This window comes from Nicotiana sylvestris, chromosome 6, assembly GCF_000393655.2.
Source record: "Nicotiana sylvestris chromosome 6, ASM39365v2, whole genome shotgun sequence".
NCBI classification, from domain to species: Eukaryota; Viridiplantae; Streptophyta; class Magnoliopsida; order Solanales; family Solanaceae; genus Nicotiana; species Nicotiana sylvestris.
In genome coordinates, this window is record NC_091062.1 from 161,775,877 (window position 1) to 161,798,116 (window position 22,240).

At 40.6% G+C, this 22,240-nt stretch overlaps 1 protein-coding gene across 4 annotated transcripts; it reads left to right on the forward strand.

The window, feature by feature from the left end:
• The first annotated feature begins 13,319 nt into the window (after positions 1–13,319).
• On the forward strand, positions 13,320–17,885 carry LOC104211077 (uncharacterized). 4 transcript variants are annotated; one of them, XM_009760077.2, is made up of 3 exons: positions 13,323–14,097; positions 16,318–17,290; positions 17,407–17,885. In XM_009760077.2, exons 1-3 carry the CDS (start codon positions 13,534–13,536, stop codon positions 17,421–17,423), a joined length of 1,554 nt encoding a protein of 517 aa, XP_009758379.1. In that variant the 5' UTR covers positions 13,323–13,533; the 3' UTR covers positions 17,424–17,885. The 4 variants fall into 4 exon arrangements, with proteins under 4 accessions (XP_070003704.1, XP_070003705.1, XP_009758379.1 ...); XM_070147603.1 differs by having other exon boundaries at positions 13,320–14,097; positions 16,219–17,885; XM_070147604.1 differs by having other exon boundaries at positions 13,320–14,097; positions 16,286–17,885.
• Positions 17,886–22,240: the final 4,355 nt, after the last annotated feature.

The window sequence follows — 22,240 nt, forward strand, 5'->3', positions numbered from 1 at the left end:
TTGGGCAACACCCGATGTGCTGCCCTTGGAAGAGGTGGGGGAGGGTTTGGGATATTATCATGAGGCGGTCGACCTCTCCTTTGTAATTGAGGTTCGGGTTGAATATCACCCACGTGATCATCATCTACCTCCTACCCCAATGGAAAATTTCCGAGGGTTTCGTTGTTAAGATCCATTTGGTACCTAAAAGCAATTCACACACAAATTAGAAAAACGGAAGGAAAGAAAAACAAAGCACACAAATACTCAAATATATATCTAAAACTGACTAACTCCCCGGCAACGACCCCAAAAATTGATCGGGTCCAAGCCTACACTACTATTGAGTAGAGAGGGTGGTCGATGTAGTTTTAACCCAACTATGTCGGGATCGAATCCACAGGGAGTTAATAATAGGAATTAGGTTTATATCTAAGCTAAATGCGGGATTTGAGTCTAATTAATCTTCCACAAGTTTTGGATTTGATTTCTCCTTCTAACTTTACTCTAAAGATTGCAATAATTGAAACTAAGGACAATATTTTTATTGTTGATTTTCAAATGCTTAAAAAGAGTAGGGTCATAACTTCTACCTAGGTTGATATCTAACGGATAGTAAAATCTAGGGCAAGCTCGTGATTAGTTGTGATCATAATATAGCTATCACACTCGGGTACTCACTCTATACCTCTCAGTAGTTTGAGTGATTTTGCCCGATTTGACTTTCTCAAGTCCAAATGGGTATTCATGCAATTCAAGTGATATTATCTCAATTCGGGTATTACTACTTCTAGGTTTAACCTTTTAATTGGGGCTATTAATTTCTTGATTTCACCTCAATTCTTTGTTAGCCTAGTCTTCCTAGACTTAGTCCCTCTTTCTCAAGTAGAGACTAAGTCATAAAGGCAATAAATCAATGTTTGCAACCATTTTATAGTTCTAGCAAGAACTAGGCTAAATATCACTAACCCATACATATTCAAGCCCTAAAATTAAATATCCATACTAAGGTTGGGTTACAATCCTAGCTATGGGTTTAGCTACTCATGGAAATAACAGAAATTAAAGGTGAAATAAAGATGAAATTCATAATACTAGATTAAAGGATGAAAATCTAATGTTAAAAGATGAATCTAGTACAAAATTTTCAAAAACTGAAAACTCAGCCGTCTCTGAGTGCGGATCGCATATTTTTGATCGCGGCCGCGTTATGGCTTTTGCAGCCGCACAATATTTGTGCGGTCCGCATTTTAGATCTCTTGGCCCAATCTTGGTTTTTGTTCAAGTTTTGACTCCTTTATGAGTTGATTATGACTCCTTTTGCTCATTTTGAATAATTCCTGCAAGCAAGCATATTACATTAGTTTTCGGGAATACCTTCATGTATTTTTGGCTCAAAACACAAGTAAAAGAGAACAAATAATAGATTACAATCCCTACTTATTACTCTTCCCGTGGTCATTTAGACTTTTCACTTGACAACTTGCATTCAATTTTATACAGATAAATATTTTTAAAGAATTCAGCATTATCTGATTTAATTATTGTGTTAACATGAATTTCGGAATTATTATATTTATCAACCAAAAACCGGCATGATTTTCTGTTTGTAGCATATTCGATAAAAATACAATCCACCATTTTTGGTCTGAATTTTACCCTTTTGTGTAAAGGCACTTGTACCTTTACTAAACACCCCCACACTTTAAAATATTTTAAGTTGGGTTTTCTTTCTTTCTATATTTTTGGTAATTAAAATATTATATTAATCACTAGTGAAAGTATTATAAATCAAGCATAGCTATACACAACTAGCTACTCTGAGTAAACAACGAACGATCTACCTCATATTTTGTTCTTCTATCCAGCAGTCTAAGCTTATACATGTAAATCTGGGCTATAGATTGCATATTTAAAAGATCACTTCTGTAGCTGGTTCCTCATGTCGCTTGTGCCTCTAATATTACATACACTTGCTATCTCTCTAGCTATGCTCTCTTGTTCTCTAGCTTCCCCTTTGAAAATTCTATTTTTTCTTTCCTTCCATATTGCATGTATGAATTCTGCATAGGTCATTTTGATAATCTTTTCTGCAGTTGTTCTCCCTTTAGCTTTGTGCATTATCCATGTGAAGAGTAAAGTCCATGTCTGTCCTGTTTGTGTTTGCATTTGTAGCCACTGTAGTATTCTACTCCATATTCCTCTTGAAAAACTATATTCCCCAAAGAGGTGATCCCTGCTTTCATCTGAGACTTGACACAGCACACAAAGTGATTGCACATTGATACCCTATTTGCGAAGTCTATCTATGGTAGCAAGCTTCCCATGATAGTGCAGCCATAGAGTAAAGAGTGCTTTGGGTCTGGCTCGTTTATGGTAGATCAACTTCCTCCATTCAACTTTAGGATGATCCCCTAGTAGCTGGTTATAGATGTATTTAATGGTAGTTTTCTTCTGTACGATAGGCCTTTGCATTTGCTTGATAGCATCCTGTACCCCCAATATCTTCTTTAATATCCAGCTTGCCTGGTTTGGCATTTTCATTTCAAATATTTTTTGCCCTTTGATGTAGTATAAATGAATCTATTTTATCCATATTTTATCTGCCTTATGTGCCACATCCCAAAGTGTCTTTGCTATTGTTGCTTTGTTCCACACTTGTACATTAGTGATGTTGTAGCCTCCAACTGCTTTATGCAGACATACTCTGTCCCAGGTCAACAAAGCTTTCTTTGTGATTATATTACCTCCTGAACACACGTAGCTTTTGCAGTATGCCTAAATCAATTTAACTACCTTGACAGGTATGAATATTTGAGCCCAGTATGCTTGCATGCCAAATAACACTATTTGCACCAATTGGATTCTCCCAGCATAGGATAATTTCTTGGCTATCCAGGATGATATTTTTGCTATTATCTTATCTATATGAGGTAACCATTGTGCCAATGTAAGTTTCTTTGTATAAAAAGGGATCCCCAGATATCTTAAAGGCATCTCCCCTTGAGTGTACCCTATTTCTTGTAACAATGATGCCGGGACAATTGTTGTAATCCCCCCCCCCCCTCAAAGTAAATTGCACTTTTAGATGTATTTGCCTATCACCCTGAAGCACCAGAAAAGGATAGAAAGCAGTCTTATAAGTGTTGTACAGATTCTATGTCACCCCTTGCAAATAACAAGAAGTCATCCACAAAGCTAAGGTGAGTTATTCCAAGTTTCCTACATCTAGGATGATATTTTAAGTTCTTGTTTTGCTTTAGATCACCTAACAACCTACTCAGATACTCCATGGATATAGCAAATAGGTAAGGGGATATGGGATCCCCTTGTCTTAGACCTTTTGCTGCTGGAAAAGGCTCAATTGCTTCACCATTGAATAAGATAGAGTAACTGACAGAAGACACACAAGACATGATCCGTTTTATAAACTTAGTTGGAAACTGCAAGGTCTTCAACAACTATTCAATATACTCCCATTCAACTAAATCATAAGCTTTCATTATGTCAACTTTAATCATGCACCTAGGAGAAATGTGTTTCCTATTATAAGCTTTTACCAGTTCATGGGAAAAGATGTGAAATTATCAGAGATTTTTCTTCCAAGAATGAATCCATCTTGTCTTTCAGAAATAATATAGGGCATCACTACTTGCATTTTATTGGCTAACACCTTAGCAATCAGCTTGTACAATAACCTGCAACAATAAATAGGTTTGTATTCCCTTACTGTTTCTGGGTTAGGGACTTTAGGGAGCAGAGTAATGGTTGTACAGTTAATTTCTTTATACATAATACATGTCCCAAAGAACTCTTTGATTGCATTGCAAACCTCCTTATTAATGATAGGCCAAGCCTTTTTGAAGAAAACTGCATTGTAGCCATCAATTCCAGGGGCTTACTCATTGCCTATTGAGCATAAGCCTTTGTATATCTCTTCATCTCTCACTTCGGTACATAGCTCTAATCATTGTTGATTTGTCAGAGTTGGGCCATTTTTCATAACCATTCTATTAACTACAGGAAGTTGCATGGCTGATGTTCCCATTAAAGCTTTATAGAATTGCATCAACTCCTCTTTGATGTCAGCAGCTTCAGTGAGGTTCCTTCCCGTTTGTGATTTATGTTCAGTGATCTGCTTCTTCTACCTTTTCTCTTTCATGATTGCTGAGAAGTATTTATTGTGGGAGTCTCCCGATTGAATCCAATTAGCTCGGGCTTTTTGTTGTAATACGCTTTCTTCAATTAGGGACCATGTTTTCAGTTGTTGTAACTGTTTCATGTATTTATAGCCAGTTTTCTCACCAATAATATATACTATCAGGGCATTCTTCCATTTTATGATTTCTCTCTCGACCACCGCCTTGTCTAATTTCACTAGTACTTTGCCATTGACAATGTCTGGTGCTATATAGGTCAGCATCATGCTATTCTCAGCTGCTCTATTGCCTACAAATAGATTAACCCATTATCTATTGGGTCCTCCTAATTCTATTTCTTTAGCCTCCTGCTTGCTCTGGTCTTCTATTTCAATGCATGCCACCTGCTTATTTTTATTACTAGACAAACCATGATGGTCAATAACTTGATTTTTTATGTAGTTTCCTTCTTTCCATCCCCATAGTTGTTTGTTGTATGTCTCTATGATATAGGTGAGTTATGCTTTGGTTGCCACTTGATGCTTCTCCCAGATTCACTTGGGTTTGAGCGCCAACTAACAATTTCAATGATACCGACTCGGGGAGGATTCCTCAACTGACACCCCACCTAAAAATATGAGTCGGGTCAAATAATGTATCTGGTTTTTATATTATTCATTTTCAACCCGCTCACATCTAATCCAATCTGATCCGCCTATTTGTCACCCCTAGTTGTGACTAACTGGACTAAAAAAGAGAGAAAGAAATGCCAGTCGCGACCAGCTAGACTGGAGAGGTGCCATAAGTCTTGGCCTGGATTAACAAATTCATTGGACGTCCTCAAGTGGGGGAAATTGTTAGGAGCCAATTAAGTCCCTCCTCCCACCAAATATATCACTCTTTTGGGTTAATCTCACATAGTCCGTCTGTAATGTCTTCTCCTAAAACCACCTTATTATATACAGTCTAGCAGGTGCCCAGATTAATTAAAAAAACTCGTAAATGTCAAGTAGGCAATTTGACAATTTGATAAGTTAGGGAGATCAAATCATAGTCATGTCATACAGGTAGATGAGCAAGTCACACATGTTACGGGTGTATTGGTCAAAATTGACCATTATGGTCAAGTTGACCAACACCCCGCCCAGGCGGCAAGGCAGCGAAAGACAGACATAGTGTGAGATTATCAGACCGGGTGAATATCAAAAGTCCCATGACTATATATAATAGGGAAGAACCTTCGATCAGGGAGGTTGTTCTCTATGCTCTCTCCCTAGTTCTCTCCTTGGAATCTTCATTATAAAGAAGAAAGAGATAACCTCCTGAAAAACATGTAGAACTACCTCTCCCATCAATTAATGGGATCCCCAACAAAGAATTTCAAAGAGATTGATTACTCGAATTGTATCTCATATTCTATTCTTTCAATTTAGCTTATTGATCTGGAATTTATTATGACTAACTAAGATTTACCCCTTCACTTTCTTTGATTGATTTGTTCAAAAAGTTTTCAATATTTTTTGAGTCAAACAATTGGGCGCCGTCTAAGGGGATTTCTTAGTGAAGTTTTCTAGTCTCTTCCAGATCAAAGACATAGAAGGGGAAAGAGAGCTGAATAGAGTCACCAAATTTAAAAATCCTCGCCCCAGCAACCGTCAAAATGCCAAAAAAATGAGCAACGTTACGAACCTGCTTTCATTCACCGGTCTATCAGATGGGGTAAGGAAAATATCATTTTGACTCACCTTCTGCCCTTTGCTCAAGCAGGAACACAAATGCCGCACGGGCGAGCAAGCAAAGAAACATCCCAATTAAAGAATGAGAAACTAATACAAGAAAACCGAAATATCGCCCGCCGATAACATCTTCAGGCCGGAAGGCCGGAATCAGACAAAGAAACTCCAATATGGGCACAAAATGAACATAAGCGAAATAGCAATGTTCCATACTCTCCGACGTTATGCCCTCCGATGCAAACAATATCAAGCGAATTGGGACTCCCCAAAAATATGCCTGACTCTCCAAAAACGGGGACTGACGACGGGTTACTATTTCATAAGTTTGAAATAGCATCCTTAAAGGCTAAGGGCATTCACCAAAAGAAGAGTTCGACCTTGATCGAACGACGACGAGTTACTATTTTGATAAGTTCAAAATAACACCTCTAAAGGCTAAGGGCCTTCGCTAAAAAGAAGAGTTTGACCTCGATCGAACGACGACGGGTTACTATTTCGATAAATTAGAATAACACCTTTAAAGGCTAAGGACCTTTGCCAAAAAGAAGAGTTTAACCTTGATCGAACGACGACGAGTTATTGATAAGTTCGAAGTAACACCCTTAAAGGCTAAGGGCCTTCGCCAAAAATAAGAGTTCGACCTCGACCGAATGAAGACGGGTTACTATTTCGATAAGTTTGAAATAACACCCTTAAAGGCTAATGGCCTTCGCCAAAAAGAAGAGTTCGACCTCGACCGAACGACGACGAGTTACTATTTTGAAAAGTTCGAAGTAACACCCTTAAAGGCTAAGGGCCTTCGCCAAAAATAAAGAGTTCGACCTCGATCGAACGACGACGGGCTACTATTTCGATAAGTTCGAAATAACACCCTTAAAGGCTAAGGGCCTTCGCCAAAAAGAAGAGTTAAACCTCGATCGAACGACGATGGGTTACTATTTCGATAAGTTCGAAATAACACCCTTAAAGGCTAAGGGTCTTCTCCAAAAAAAAGAGTTCGACCTCGATCGAACGACGACTAGTTACTATTTCGATAAGTTTGAAATAAAACCCTTTACGGCTAAGGGCCTTCGCCAAAAATAAGAGTTCGACCTCGATCGAACGACGAAGGGTTACTATTTTGATAAGTTTGAAGTAATACCCTTAAAGGCTAAGGGCCTTCGCCAAAAATAAGAGTTCGACCTCGATCGAACGATGACGGGTTACTATTTCGATAAGTTCGAAATAACACCCTTAAAGGCTAAGGGCCTTCGCCAAAATGAAGAGTTCAACCTCGATCGAACAACGATGGGTTACTATTTCGATAGGTTCGAAGTAACACCCTTAAAGGATAAGGGCCTTCACCAAAAAGAAGAGTTCGACCTCGATCAAATGACGATGGGCTACTATTTCGATAAGTTCGAAATAACACCCTTAAAGGCTAAGGGCCTTTGCCAAAAAGAAGAGTTCGATCTCGATCAAACGACGATGGGTTACTATTTCGATAAGTTTGAAATAACACCCTTAAAGGCTAAGGGCCTTCGCCAAAAAGAAGAGTTCGACCTCGATCGAACGACGACGGGTTACTATTTCGATAAGGTTGAAGTAACATCCTTAAGGGCTAAGGGCCTTCACCCAAAAGAAGAGTTCGTCCTCTATAGAACGACGATGGGTTACTATTTCAATAATTCAAAATAACACCCTTAAAGGCTAAGGGCCTTTGCCAAAAAGAAGAGTTCGACCTCGATTGAACGACGACGGGTTACTATTTTGAAAAGTTCGAAATAACACCCTTAAATGCTAAAGGCCTTCGCCAAAAAGAAGAGTTCAACCTCGATCGAACGATGACGGGTTATTATTTTGATAAGTTCAAAATAACACCCTTTAAGGCCAAGGGCCTTCGCTAAAAAGAAGAGTTTGACCTCGATCGAACGGCGACAAGTTACTATTTTGATAAGTTCAAAATAACACCCTTAAAGGCTATGGGCCTTCGCCAAAAAGAAGAGTTCGACCTCGATCGAACGACACGGTTACTATTTTGATAAGCTCGAAATAACACCCTTTAAGGCCACAAGCCATCGCCAAAGAGAAAAGTTCGAAATATATCTAAGGCCAAGCGTCGTTAGAAAACAAAAAGGGAAGGAAAGACTGGGACTCATCATACGGGAATCTATCTCGTACCAAAATCGCGAAAAGCGAAAACAAAGATAAAGTACACGGCAGATAACAACGAGAAAATTCTTCTTTATATAAAGTCGTCGCGTCAATGATCACAGATTACATACGGCCCAAGCCACCAATAAAAAAAGAAGAAAAAAGAAAGGAACAACGACAACCCACGATGAATAAAAAAACAGACTAAGACATCATTCTTTCACTCGGTGTCATCACCGCCACCATCATCGCCATCATCTCCAAGAAACTCTCCCTTATCATCTGCGCCCTCTTTGGCCTCCGGAGTCGCAGAGTCATAACCACAATTGACGCGAGCCTCTCGCGCCTTTGCTCGTGCTCCTTCGTATGCGGCCTCAGTAACATTGCCTGCCTCCCACATGCTCTTATATATATCTCACTGAGCTTCATCATGAACCCAAAGCTCGTGTAAGTAGTGGGGAATAGTGGTAGAGGAAGACTCAATCTGAGCCAACAATCGCTCCTTTTCAGCCTCAAGAGCAGCGACCCAATCACCTAAGGTCGAAGCTTCCCGGTCAATCTCTCCAATGCGCTCCTCAAGCCTCGCCTCCATTAGCGTTGTCATCGCTCTCTCCGACTTTTGCTCGGACTGGAGGACGCGGACAGTGTTCTCTAGGGCCGCCGCCCTTGCTGAAGCCACAAACCAGGCACTTTCGATACTCTCCAACCCAGCAACCTTTCTCTCCAACTCGGCCATCTTTCCTATCCACTCTGCACTCATCGCCTCGACCTTGATAAGGTTCTCGTCCATCTCGGCTTGCATTGACCTCAGTCTCCCTTGCAGATAGTCACACTCTGCGGCCACCCCTTTTCCCACCTCGAGCTTTTCATCCTTCGCGCGAAGTTGCTTTTCGAGCACACTGTTCCTGCGAATGGCCTCCATCAACTGCTGGTCTCTCTTCTCCAATTCCTTGCCGATGGATCGAGCACAAGATTCTCCCTCAGTCGCTCGTGCATCTCACGACACTTGTTGTGATAGCGTTGATACTTTTCCAACATCTTCAAGAAACGTTTGGCCTAAATGTCGGCCCTGCGCATACTCTCCACTTCTACCATGTACGTATGAAAAATGAGAAGACGGGTTAAAGCTATATTAACAAGAAAAATGAGAGAAGTATAAAAGAAAAGTGCGACATACTCTCAAGCCCATAGCGGCTACCTCATTCATCAAATCGACATCAGGAGCATTCCGGAGAGCCTCGTTCTCGGCGGCAGAGCACAAAATGTCGAATTGTGGCGCCAGATCTTCCATGTCCCCTAGGAGGTTAACATCCGAAGAAATCTCAAGAATACAGGTCGGGCCTCCCGCACGAACCACCGAGTGGGTAATACCCTCCTCAAACATCCTAACATCATCAGGATCGAGGTCCGACTCGGTCTCATAATCGTCGACCACAACTCCCTTTTCCTCTTTCAGCAGCTGACGAGGAGGCACGACCAGGTACGGAGGACGGGGGTACATCCGAAACCACAACAGCAGCCTCGGGAATTTGGCCCCCCGTCACGGCAGGTTGCTGATCGATGAGAGTAGAAGGAATCTCCGTCGATGGGGAAGATACGACGGCTATCTCCATCGTTACGGGTGGGGCGGTGTCAACCCCCGCCCCAAATCCTGTCTAGGGTGAGTCGTCTAGGTGAATTACAATCAGAGGGGCTACCTCGAATTCCACTCGCTGCCTTTTGGACGACCCTTCTTCTTCCTCAGCACGGGGAGACTCACCCGTCGGATGAGCAACATGAGTCAGAACCTCAGTTTGAGAAGTGGCCTCTGCAGGTATAATCACTACCGCCGACTCGACTGAAGCAGCCCTCGATGAAGGCCGAGCAGCAGGTGCTGCAATAGGGTGAGCAGATAATGTCGGCTGACGAAAAGCTAATGGAGGAGCCCTCGCTCTCCACACTCTCCCTGGCATCGACAAATAGCATATAAGAAACTAAGTAAAAAGAGAGGAAAAATAGCAAACAGAAACGACATCTCACCTGTAAGGGGCCTGCGTCAAAATTTTTCATAAAAGGCCGACCAGGTGCGAACCCCCGCTGTATGGGGAAGGATGGCGCTCACCCACTCGCAGATACCTTCGACAGATGGAGGAGGCAATTTCTCGGCTGCAGAAACATAATAAAGTTTACTGTAACAAAAAGCAGTCGGATATCTTGCCAAGTGAAAACACAAGAAACTTACGTGCAAAGTTTCACTTCCCAGGGAACCCCGTTGGATCCGCCACAATGTGCTCAGTCCGCATATAGAAATAATTCTCGCAGAAACGATGGTTGGCCCTGTCATCCATTTTCACCACCAGAGTCTTCGACCCCCGAGGACACAAGCATCGTGCCGCGAATGAGTTGAGGGGCGAAGATACTGAGCATGTGATCCAAAGTGATCTCACGACCGGTGAGCTCCGCAAACTTGAGCAACATAAGGAACAACTTGTATAGGTACGACAAAAGTTGAGCGGGGAATACCTCGTAAAACGGCAGAAATCCACCACCACGAGAGGGAGAGGAAGTGTGTATCCAATAAGAAAGGGGTAGGCGTAAAACACGCAGTACCCGGGACGGTCAAAGTAGACTATGTCGTCCCCTACAACCGGCCGCATGTCAACGTAATTGGGGATTCCCCACCTAGCTTTCAACTCTGCAAGGTCTTCTTGTTTTAAAACAGAGGGGACAGGTTCCGGCTCGGCCCCGGTACGGCTGCAGAAGTCATTCCATTCTCTCCCAGGATGAGGCAAGATCTCGGTTACTGACGGGACCTCCTCATCCTCCACCACTTCTACTCCTTCAGTGGCCTAAGTAACATTTTTCGGTGCTGGAATTGTGATAGGGAGATCAGTGCGAGAAGAATCACCAGCCATTTTGTCAAGGGGGAGTGGCAAAAAGACAATGGAGAAGAAGGATGAAAGTTTTCAACCAATTGGAGGCGAATGAAAATTCAAAGTATCAGGAAGAAAATAGTTCGCAAAATTCTTTCAAGCAAAGGTCAAAGAAGTGTGTCAATCAAAGGATATGTTCCTTCTATTTATAAGAGACATAAATCCACCAAGCACGAAACTCAAGAGTCGCTAATCGAATCTGATAGGGCACGAAATGTTTCGGTTCCTCAGGAACGTGTGTCATAATGGCGGCAACCACGAAACAACGCTTCAATACCAAACGACGTTTTGATTCCGAAACGGTCGCAATGGTCCAAGGATATCGGAAGAACGTCGTCATCTCACTTGCAACCTAAAAGGTACAACCAAGGAACAAGCAGTCAGATTTCTCTCGAATTCGTAACAATCATGATCCGTCTGCCTGGCCCGACATGGGGCGACCCCGACAGACGGAGGGACTAACTGTATTCGTCAAAATCTGACAGCGGCGGTCAAGATGACCAACACCCCACCTAGGAGGCAAGGCAGCGAAAGACAGACATAGTGTGAGATTGTCGGACCGGGTGAATATCAAAAGTCCCATGGCTATATATAATAGGGAAGAACCTTCGATCAGGGAGGTTGTTCTCTATCCTCTCTCCCTAGTTCTCTCCTTGGAATCTTCATAATATAGAAGAAAGAGATAACCTCCTGAAAAACATGTAGAACTACCTCTCCCATCAATTAATGGGATCCCCAACAAAGAATTTCAAAGAGATCGATTACTCCAATTGTATCTCATATTCTATTCTTTCAATTAGCTCATTGATCTGGAATTTATTATGACTAACTAAGATTTACCCCTTCACTTTCTTTGATTGATTTGTTCAAAAAGGTTTCAATATCTTTTGAGTCAAACAACGGGAAATTATATTACATATCATTTTATGAGACAATCAAGAATACCTAGAACATGGCAAGATAAACAAGAGACACTATTAGCCTTTAATTTTCATTCATCTACTCTAAAGAAAATTACTAAAGCATGTTTGGTCAAGCCGTAAAAATCAGCTTATTTTGAGAAGTGTTTTTCTCAAAAGTACTTTTGGAGAGAAACAGTTGTCAAACTTTTAAAAGCTGCTTCTAAGTGTATTTTTTTCAAAAGTGCTTTTTAAAAAAAAAATTGAAGAGATGTTATTTTTTTCTGCTTCTCTTCAAAAGTATTTTTTTTTCAAAAGATTGGCAGAGCACTTTAACTTTAAGAAAAAGAATATTTTTTTGGAAAAAAAAAAAGTGCTTCTACATCGGAGAAGGGCCAAACAAGCTATTACTCTGCCTACTTTTCCTATACTGGACAACTGAGGTATCTTTAAAGTTACAAACTCTTTCTTTTTTTTCTTCCCAAAACAACCACACGAGTTCTTCTCATGATACAAATTACTATATTGTAGTTGAATTATTGGAGGTCGCCACATTCACCAACACAGCCTACTTATATCCCGACTTTTAACTACTCACCTCATTCGGCAGAAATTTTATGGTCAGCAATCAGCATGATCTAAAGCTTGAGTTAGGCACCCTAGTGGCTGGGGTCAAAAGAATAGAACACTGAAAGTAAATCTCTAGTTTTAAAGAATATTTTATATTTCAGGCAAATTACTAATGGTTAAAATAAATCATATCCCCCACCCCCCGCCTTTTTTTATCTTTTTGAAAATTAAAACGTCTAAATTTTAATGCATATTGGATTTTAGGGGTGTTCATGGTTCGGTTTGGATCGGTTTTTCCCTAAAAAGAAATCAAACCAAGTAAGTCGGTTTTTCAAATATTAGAACCAAACCAAATCAATTATGTCGGTTTTTTCTCGATTCGGTTTATGTCGGGTTTTTTTGTTATTTGTCGGTTTTTTCTTAAATATAAGACATACACTACCAAACACACATTTCGGCGACCACATTTGCAACATAACACTATCAAATCAATTGCCTTTTGAGAAATCTATTAATTACCGAGATATATTGATGATAATTGAATCAAATAGTGATAAATAATTTAAGGACTCAATTAAAAATATATTATTTTTAACATGAAATAGATTCTTACACTTAACAAAAGAAAACTGCCAATTAAACTAGAATGTAAAGGTAAAGAATTGTACTAAAAGTGTAAACGATTAATATTTACTATAAAAATTTTAAAATTTTGTATAAAAGTATATATATATGTGTGTGTGTGTGTATATAATAAATTTAAAATAGCTACTCCTATATTCGATTTGGTTCGATTTTTTTTAATTAAAACCAAAACCAAATCAAATTTGATCGATTTTTAAATTTCAAAACCAAAAGCAAACCAAACCAAAAAGTATGAATTTTTTTGGTCGATTTGGTTTGGTTTTCCATTTTGTTCGGGTTTTCGGATTGTTGAACACCCCTAGATATGGATTTTCTTAATCTGAACACCTTAAGGTTGTGCCAAAAGAAACTTTGTGCGTCATAACTGCAGCAAATAAACCCAGTTTACTACTTCCAAAATTGCAACGACCCAAGTCTCCGGTGGTGAGAGCTATGCAGAACGCAGATGAGTAGAGGAACGAAAAATCCTAAAGCTCAAGAAATCAGTTAAATAGTCCGTCCACAAGCAACAACTCTTCTAATGGATTATTCATCTCACCAAAACCAATATCCTTACCATTTTTCACAACCCTATAACCCATCTCATCTTCAAGCTTATGATCGTCAATTCAATCACTCCAATTATCAATACCAACAAGATCCTCATCAACATAAACAACAACCACCACAGCAGTATCAACAACCCCAACAACAATACTCATCGTATTATGCTCCTAATTATTCAAATACATACCCACAACAACACCCACAAACCCATCAACAATGGCGTTATCAAGCACCGCCGATTCATCTACCGCGAGTTTCAAGTCAACCCTCTTTGGCATCACATGGGCAAGTACATACTCAGTTACCGTATCATCAGAATTTGCCCCAAAGGACAGATGGGGTCGGGCTAGGGCTGAACCCGACGACAGTTCTGGCTGTGGCGGCGTTGGCACAGCTCACCCAGCATACGGGCTTGCACGGGCAAAGTTGGTATCCCCACGCCGAAGGGTCAGGACCCGTGATTGGCGGGCCGGGTCCGGGTTTGGGAGCCGGTGCACGTCCTAGTCTCGGCCCGGGCCCATCTCGATTGCTTTCGCATGTGAGTTGTGTAATCAGATTTTTTTTTTTTTTTTTTTTTTTGATGTTCTGCAATATATGTTTAAAGCTGGAATATGTTGGGGCTTTAAACAAAAAATGCTAACTAAAGAGTGGGCTTTAAGGAATAAAGGCTTAATATAAGGAATAGATAAAAAGAATATATGTATTTCAAGAAATATAACTACAAAACCGAACCACAAGTATTTGGTGTGCTCTCTTCAAGGCAAGGCTCATGAAACAATGAGCATGACGTAGTGTCTGCACTGAAGTGCAGCTTAAATGAGGTGAAGCACAAAACCTATGTTGCACCTAGCTTTAGGATTATGCGCGCCTCAAGAGAGCCTTTGACAACACTGACTTATAGATGTTACATTTCATTTTTCTGAATACATGATGACTCTGCATTATATCTTGATTTTAGAATGGATTTCAGGTTTTACAGAACTTATGATCCACCATGTCTAGAGTATTTTGCAGAATGCGTTCTTGGGGACATTTCATTTCGCTGAATCTTTCTAATTGCCTTTATATGGCCGAGAAACTGAGATTTTTGACTTTTGTAAGGAGTTAACTTCGATTACTAATAGATTGGGGACAATGGCCTAGAAAGCATGGTGACTGTTGAACAGCATGATGGATGGAGTTGGTAGGAAAGGGGGACAATGGCCTAGAAAGCATTTCAACTATTCTTAATTGGCTTTCTGATTTTTGAGTTTGCTAACACTACTATTGTTATATCTGCAACCATGACCTTGTGACCTTTTTGTTCAAAAGTCATGTGAAGTATTCTATTAGTTAGTAATCTTTTATGTGTTACTTCACGTCGAGTAAAAGCGATATAAAAGAATAGGGTGCTCAAAGGATTCATTTGCATGGGGATATGATCTATAGGAAGAAAGCTACTTGTAGACCAGGCTCATTTGCTTTTGGAGATTAGCTTAACCCAAAATCTCTTCTACTGAAGTTTCAAGTGGACCAGTTGGCTGCCTTTATACTTGCAACGTCTCCAATGCTATCAACTGTGTTATCGGATTTGCTCCGTTCTACAAGATCTAGGCATCATCTTTGGTTTGTGATAGTCATTCGCGGATTCAATATCCCTTGTTGAGAACAAAGTAAACTTTTCCCTAGTCATATAGACATGGCAACACGGTCAGCACCTAATTATCATTTGTTGATATATGCCAATGTCCCAATCTCTTCTATAATGCTGGGCTGTGCTTGTTGGGCACTCATTAGAAAATACACTTATTGGACAATGTCATTAATTCAGCTGTTTTGAGATTATGTCTTGTCAAAATGGGAAAATTTGAGTGCCTGTGAGGTACTGGTAGAATATGTTGTTCGGGGAGCTTACTGTGGCTGTGACTAGGAAGGTTAAAGGTTAGTTTAGATTTAGCCTTGAGCAAGGAGAAGAAAGGCCAAGCCAGAGAGGGCTTCTCTTTCCTGGAAGTAAAAAATGTTTGGCAGGCTTAGCTCAGATGGAAATGAATAAATTTTTCTGATACACATTGGAATCCGGCTATAATTGTTCCCCCGGTGTGAAACCAGTTGGTTCCGTAGTTTTAGAATTCTGCTGATCCAATCTCTTCATACCATTTTGGTAATTCTTAGTACTTTTTTTTACAACCGAGAAATCCCCAAGGTTCAGTGGCACACAGTTCAAAACTCATGGATAATGGGCTCCCTCTACTTAATTACTAGGATTTTGTATGCGGCAGGGTCCGAACCCCTGGCGCGCGCCTAACCAACACATCACAAGTTGCGCTCTACCACTAGACCAAAGCTCAAGGGGCTAATACTTAGTATTATCATCATACAATTCTGTTAAATACTTAGTATTATGGGAACACCACTCTATTTATAGACTTCCTCCAGAGGCATTAAGCCTATCTATTCTACCAAGTGGTCAATCTTTTTCCACCTTGAGTCTACTTTATTCTTCTCGTCATGACCATAATATTAACCATTAATTTTGTCTTACCTTGTCAAAAGGTTGATTAAATTTGTGGAGATGGAGTAACTATTTAGCGATGCATACAAAACCAGGGTGTTGAGCTGTAAAGTTAATCTGGTTTGTGTGATTTGATATATAATCATGCGGTACTTATAATTTTTGCAGATCTCTTTGCATTGCTATTTTCTCCTGTACTTTTAGTAATCCATTTTGTTGGAATTGGCTGTTGAAGTCTTGCATGTTCACATGAGGCTACTTCTGCAGGCTGGTCAATCATTGGATAAGGGTGGTACAAGGGGTGGTGTTCAGCACAAAAGTGGTGGTAGGGGTAAATTTAGCAATATTGCTGGAGTTGCTAGGTGTGAATTGTGCAAGATTGATTGTGGTAAGATTAGTAGCCTTAAGCAGCACGAGAGTGGTAAGCGGCACAGAAGGAGCTTGAAAAAATTGGAAGCAGAAAACAGAACCGTTAGTGATATCCAGAATGTACAGAAACCTTCTGGTGATTTAAAACCAGGAACAAACATGAAGCCTGGTGGTCAGCACAAAAGTGGTGGTAGGGGCAAATTTAGCAATATTGCTGGAGTTGCTAGGTGTGAATTGTGCAAGATTGATTATGGTAACATGACCAGCCTTAAGCAGCACGAGAGTGGTAAGCGGCACAGAAAGAACTTGAAAAAATTGGAAGCAGAAAACAGAACTGTTAGTGATATCCAGAATGTACAGAAACCTTCTGGTGATTTAAAACCAGAAACGAACATGAAGCCTGATGATTTGCCTAAGGAAGAAGAGACTAAGCAGAATCCGCCTCCTTTAGACACCATACTGTCCGAAATTAGATTAGGAACTGAACTTAAAATCAATGATGCACAATGCGATGTAGTTCCAACGCGTGGTTTGAAACGCAAGATGCTAGGTGGTGAAGGGCAGGCAAAGAAAATTTCCAAAGCAAAGAGGCGGCTGTTTGTGATTCCTTTGATGTGTGACCTGTGCAATGTGAAATTTGATACACGAGAGAATCTTAGAAGTCATCTTTCGGGTAGAAAGCACAAATCAAAGCTCAAGTGCTTTGAAGGACGACTTGGACTTCAAGCACTTTATCCCCCTAATCATATCACGCAAACCGCATACCATTGGCAGGGTGTTCAACAAATTTTTAAAGCTACACAAGTTTCAGATCCCATTGCGGGTGCTTCTGTTCTTCCTCAGACTCACAATGCCACACCTTCTGCAACAGGTGTAACTTCTGATTCTCAGCAAAATCCCAACCCTTGAGTGGCCAAATTTTGGTTCCTGAATTTTGACCACAAGAATGTTTTTAAAAAAAAAAAAAAAAAAAAAAAATCTCTGCAGGAGTCAGCATCATTTGATAAGGAAGCAAGGCAACTATTATACTGCAGAGACGTTATACTCCATCTGTGAACATGGGTAAGTACTACACTTTTGTAAAGGCAGGTCGGTGGCAGGTGATGTCCATTTGCAGTTGATTTTGTTGGCTACCTCCATCAAGGAGCCACCTCTAATCAGGTGGAGGAAGTGTTGTTTAGAACATGTATAGCTCAGTTCTGGCAACTGAGGAGCTCCCCCTTCCCTCGCTCCCCCTTTCATTCACTGGGGAATAGTTGACCAAAAGGGCTCTGTTAAGGGCTTAAGGCACATTTTACTGCATAGTAACTTCTGGGTTTCTAGTTAAAAGGAAATTGCTCTTTTGGTATCTTTGCTGTCAATAGGGATTTATAACCCAAACAAACATGAAGTGGGTTTCCAAAGCAATTGGTAAACATTAAGCTCAAAATTTCGAAGTCGCCCCCCATTTTGTTGGGTTCAAATGAGTTTTTATGTTTTTCTTGAAGCGTATTTTTTCCCTCTTTCCTAGCAAATGGAGATGTTAATTGGATTTAATTATTAATTTGTGTATAAGGGAAGGCTTCTTAAGATGTTTTAAGTGTTGGTGATACTTTCCAGAAAGCAAACCTAAGACAATTTTATTTAAACAAATTCAAAGGCAATTCTCCCACATCTAAGTCTAAACACATTAATATTGTTCAGCTCTGCTCAACTTACTAATAACTCCCTTTTTTTCCCATAACCTTACTAAATACTATGAATAACAGGAAAACAGGACATCATTAACTCTTTTGTGTATATTTGATTAATATCTCAATGAGCAAAATAATGAGACAACTATCATGACCTGCCACATCATCATGCCACGTAGGTGCCATTTGGTATATATTAATGTCATGTGGAAGCTTACATATGAAATAGAGTAACACTTGTGAGAAAGTTCTAGAGAAATATAGAGGTTTTCCTAGGAAGACTCTAGAAACCTATGGATTTGCTAGGAAAGTCTCTGAAAGATTCTAGTTATGTAGAGAATTCTAGAGAAGGGACTTACTTGTAAATAATAAGGGACTTATGCAACAATTAATATTTACATAATAGCCCCTAGGATACTAGTATATAAAGAGGGTCATTCATTTGTAATTAACCAAGCAAAACCATCAAGCTCTCTCTAGTACAAAAACTTCCTTTGGCAATTCTCTTGTGTTCTAACATTCCCTTAGTGATCTTGAGTGTGGTAAGGCTGACTTGGCATAGCAAGAACGTGAGCAAGTTGTGCAAGATCGTGAGTGAGTTGCCAAGTGCCGCACGTGCACTTAGTTCAAGACTAAGGACGTGACAACGTGGTATTAGAGCAAGGTTGCAACTAGGAGAATGGCGAACGACAGAGAAATTAATGCTGCCAACGCCCAAGCCAACATTATCCAGGATGCTGCTGGCAAGAACGACGGTAACAAAAAGAGGAATGCCACCAATAAAACCAAAAGGTTTCATCCCAGCTTGTGCCAAACGAGGGGCTTACATCCCAAGAACCATCTGCCACTAAGGTGAGCGAGGATGAAGTAGAGGTCCTGCCGGAGGACGTCTCGCTCGGTAAAGAGTGGGTGATGAAGGTGAATGCAGGGATGGACGCTGTCGAGATCTTTGGCCAACACTTGGGAAAGGTGGAAGGCACCCTTAGCGTTTTTTAGGGACATACTCTTGAGGAGATTGAGAGTATCTGAAATGACTTGGAGGGGTATACGCAGGCCGAGATAGAGCTAAGACAAACTATCAATACCTTGAAGTGTAGACTCATGGAGGCGCTGAGCACTATCGATACCATGAAGGCTAAGATAAAGGCACTTGAGGAGCGTGTCGATTATGGCGTGACTGAGGCAGACAGTAATGTCATTGTGACAAGGGAGGCCAAGATCGAGGCTCCGAAACCGCCGGTGTTCAAAGGTGTTCGTGATGCACAAGAAGTGGAGAACTTTCTTTTGCACTTGGAGAACTACTTTAGGCATGACAAGGTGAGAGACGACGAGGTCAAGATCAATACTACTGTGTTGTACCTCTAAGAGATTGTTGCGTTGTGGTGGCGTCGAAAGTGTGCTGACATGGAGAAAGGGCTATGCAACATTGAGACGTGGGAACAGTTCAAGAAGGAGTTGAAGAAGCAATTCTACCCGGTGAATGTGGCGTATGAGGCTAGGCGGAAGCTAAGGGAGCTCCAACAGACGGCCACAATCCGGGAGTATGTGCGCGAGTTCACTACCTTAATACTGCAAATCCCATCATTATCCGAGGAAGATTCACTCTTTTACTTCATGGATGAGTTGCAAAATTGGGCAAAGCAGGAGTTAAGAAGACATCAAGTAGCTAATGTGGACGAGGCCATAGTGGTAGCCGAGTCACTTGTTGACTTCAAGATAGAGCCTGCCAAGTCTAAAGAAGGCAACACCGATAGGGTGAGGGAGATCATGACGAGGACAATGGGAAAGGCGTAGCCGAGGTATACAAGGGTAATGGAAATGGGCCATCATATGATGGACAAGGGTCTAAGAGAAACGACAAGGGGCCGAAAAAAAATAGCGAGTACGTGCCTAAGGGAGGGTGCTACTTCTGTAAAGGATCACATTGGGCAAGTGAATGCCTAGAGTTGATGAAGCTTGCAACAATGGTCGGGAATTTTGCTCAGGGACACAAGGGTGACATAGGAGGGACTGCCTGCATTGGAGGGATGCGCTTGGAATCTAAGCCGAAAGTAGGGGATTCCAAAGCCTATCTTGGCGCCATGCAAATGGAGCATGGTGGTAGCCAAAAAGGTTGGGCAGACATAGTTGAAGAGGATGGCGAGTTACAAAATGATGGCACACGATCGGACTTAGACGATGCACCAAGCAAAGGGGTCAAGTTTGTTAGCAAGGCTGAGATCACGAAGGGCATATAAATAGGGAATGGAAGCATGGACCCGATGCTTGAGAAGCTATTAGACTTGATTGAGTCATGGGGAGATTCAGGCCAAGAGCAAGGAGAGGCATCTGATAGGCGGAGGATCGAGGCCATCATTGCTAGCCGTCCAAAGTACAAACGACGTAAGAAGAAAGGTGACCGATACCTTGTGAAATGGGAAGGTGAACCGCTCCATAGAGCATCATGGCTAATGGACAAAGATCTCCGGCGACGTCAAGGCGAGGTGCGCGCTTATGTGTCGATGCTTTGTGCCGAGGGCAGCACAAAATTGGGTGGGGGAGAGTGTCATGACCTGCCACATCATCATGCCACGTAGGTTCCATTTGGCATATATTAATGCCATGTGGAAGCTTACATATGAAATAGAGTAACACTTGTGAGAAGGTTCTAGAGAAATATAAAGGTTTTCGTAGGAAGACTCTAGAAACCTATGGATTTACTAGGAAAGTTCCTGGAAGATTCTAGTTATGTAGAGAATTCTAGAGAAGGGACTTACTTGTAAATAATAAGGGACTTATGCAACAATTAATATTTACATACTAGCCCCGAGGAGACTAGTATATAAAGAGAGCCATTTATTTGTAATTAACCAAGCAAAACCATCAAGCTCTCTCTAGTACAAAAGCTTCCTTTGGCAATTCTCTTGTGTTCTAATATTCCCTTAGCGATCTTGAGTGTGGTAAGACTGACTTGTTATAGCAAGGATTCCCTTAGCGATCTTGAGTGTGGTAAGCCTGATGCTTGCTGCAACAGTGTGTACTTTACTTTAGTTCTATTCTTTTTGTTTCCTTTTTCTTTAGTTCTTCTTGATTTGCTATTCTTTATTAATCCTAGTTTGTTTGTTTTTTTGGGTTTAATTAGCTCTATACTATTATAAATAGTATTTTATTTATGGTGAATGTCTATATTTTAGAGAGTTCTTAGGGTTTGTTACTTGGTTACTAAGGCCTCATTTGGTTGCACTTAATGGAGGTCTGAATCTTAATTATTCAGATCTGAGACATTAAGTGTGTGTTTTTAAAGTCTGAATCTTAATTATTCAGATCTTATTCATTAAGTGTGTTTGTTTTTTTTTACTTCACAATCACTTAATGGGTCTGAATAGGTCTGTATGATTAAGATCTATAATAGAAACTTAATTTCATTAAGATGCTATCACATATTCATTATTAACTGCCACCACCGCCTACCATTATTAACTACCACCATGCCAGCACCACCATGCCACCATCATCCTCAATCATAGGCGCCATTGATGATATTAAGTCATTTTTTGTTAGGTTTGAGCTGCGTGGAGGCAAATTTTAGGGAAAATACTATTTTTGAGGATAGAGTTGGCTACCTCATCATCATCAACAACCACAGCCGGCACTACCCATCATCATAACTTACCACTACCCACCCACCACCTTCCTCAGTCACAACTACTACCATCACCCGCCATTATTAACTATCACCACCCACCATCACCATCCTCAATCATAATCGCCACCACTACCAATCACTACTAGCTACTAGCATGAACCACCATCATCAACCAAAACTACCACCAACCACCGCCTCTAGTCGGCATTCACCTGTTAGCCATCACCACTAATAACTATCATATTTTAAAAAAATTATATATTTTATTGATAGCATATTAGACTAGTTAGTATTTTATTTGAATTTTATGTTTATTAATTTTCAAATAAAGATATTTAGATGTTAAAAATCAAATAATCTTAATTATTTAGTATTCAGATCTTAATACACATCTTAATATATTCATATTCATATGTCTTAATCTTAATACACATCTTGATATTCAGATGTGTATTCAGATTCAGACGTCTTAATCTTAAAAGAAACAAATGAGGCCTAAGTCACTTTTTCCCTATAAATAAAG

Coding starts and splice junctions, on each gene's coding strand:
- LOC104211077 (XM_009760076.2), top strand. CDS start 13,534: ATGGATTATTCATCTCACCAAAACCAATATCCTTACCATTTTTCACAA. Junction 14,098..16,317: donor CATCTCGATTGCTTTCGCAT/GTGAGTTGTGTA, acceptor CTACTTCTGCAG/GCTGGTCAATCATTGGATAA.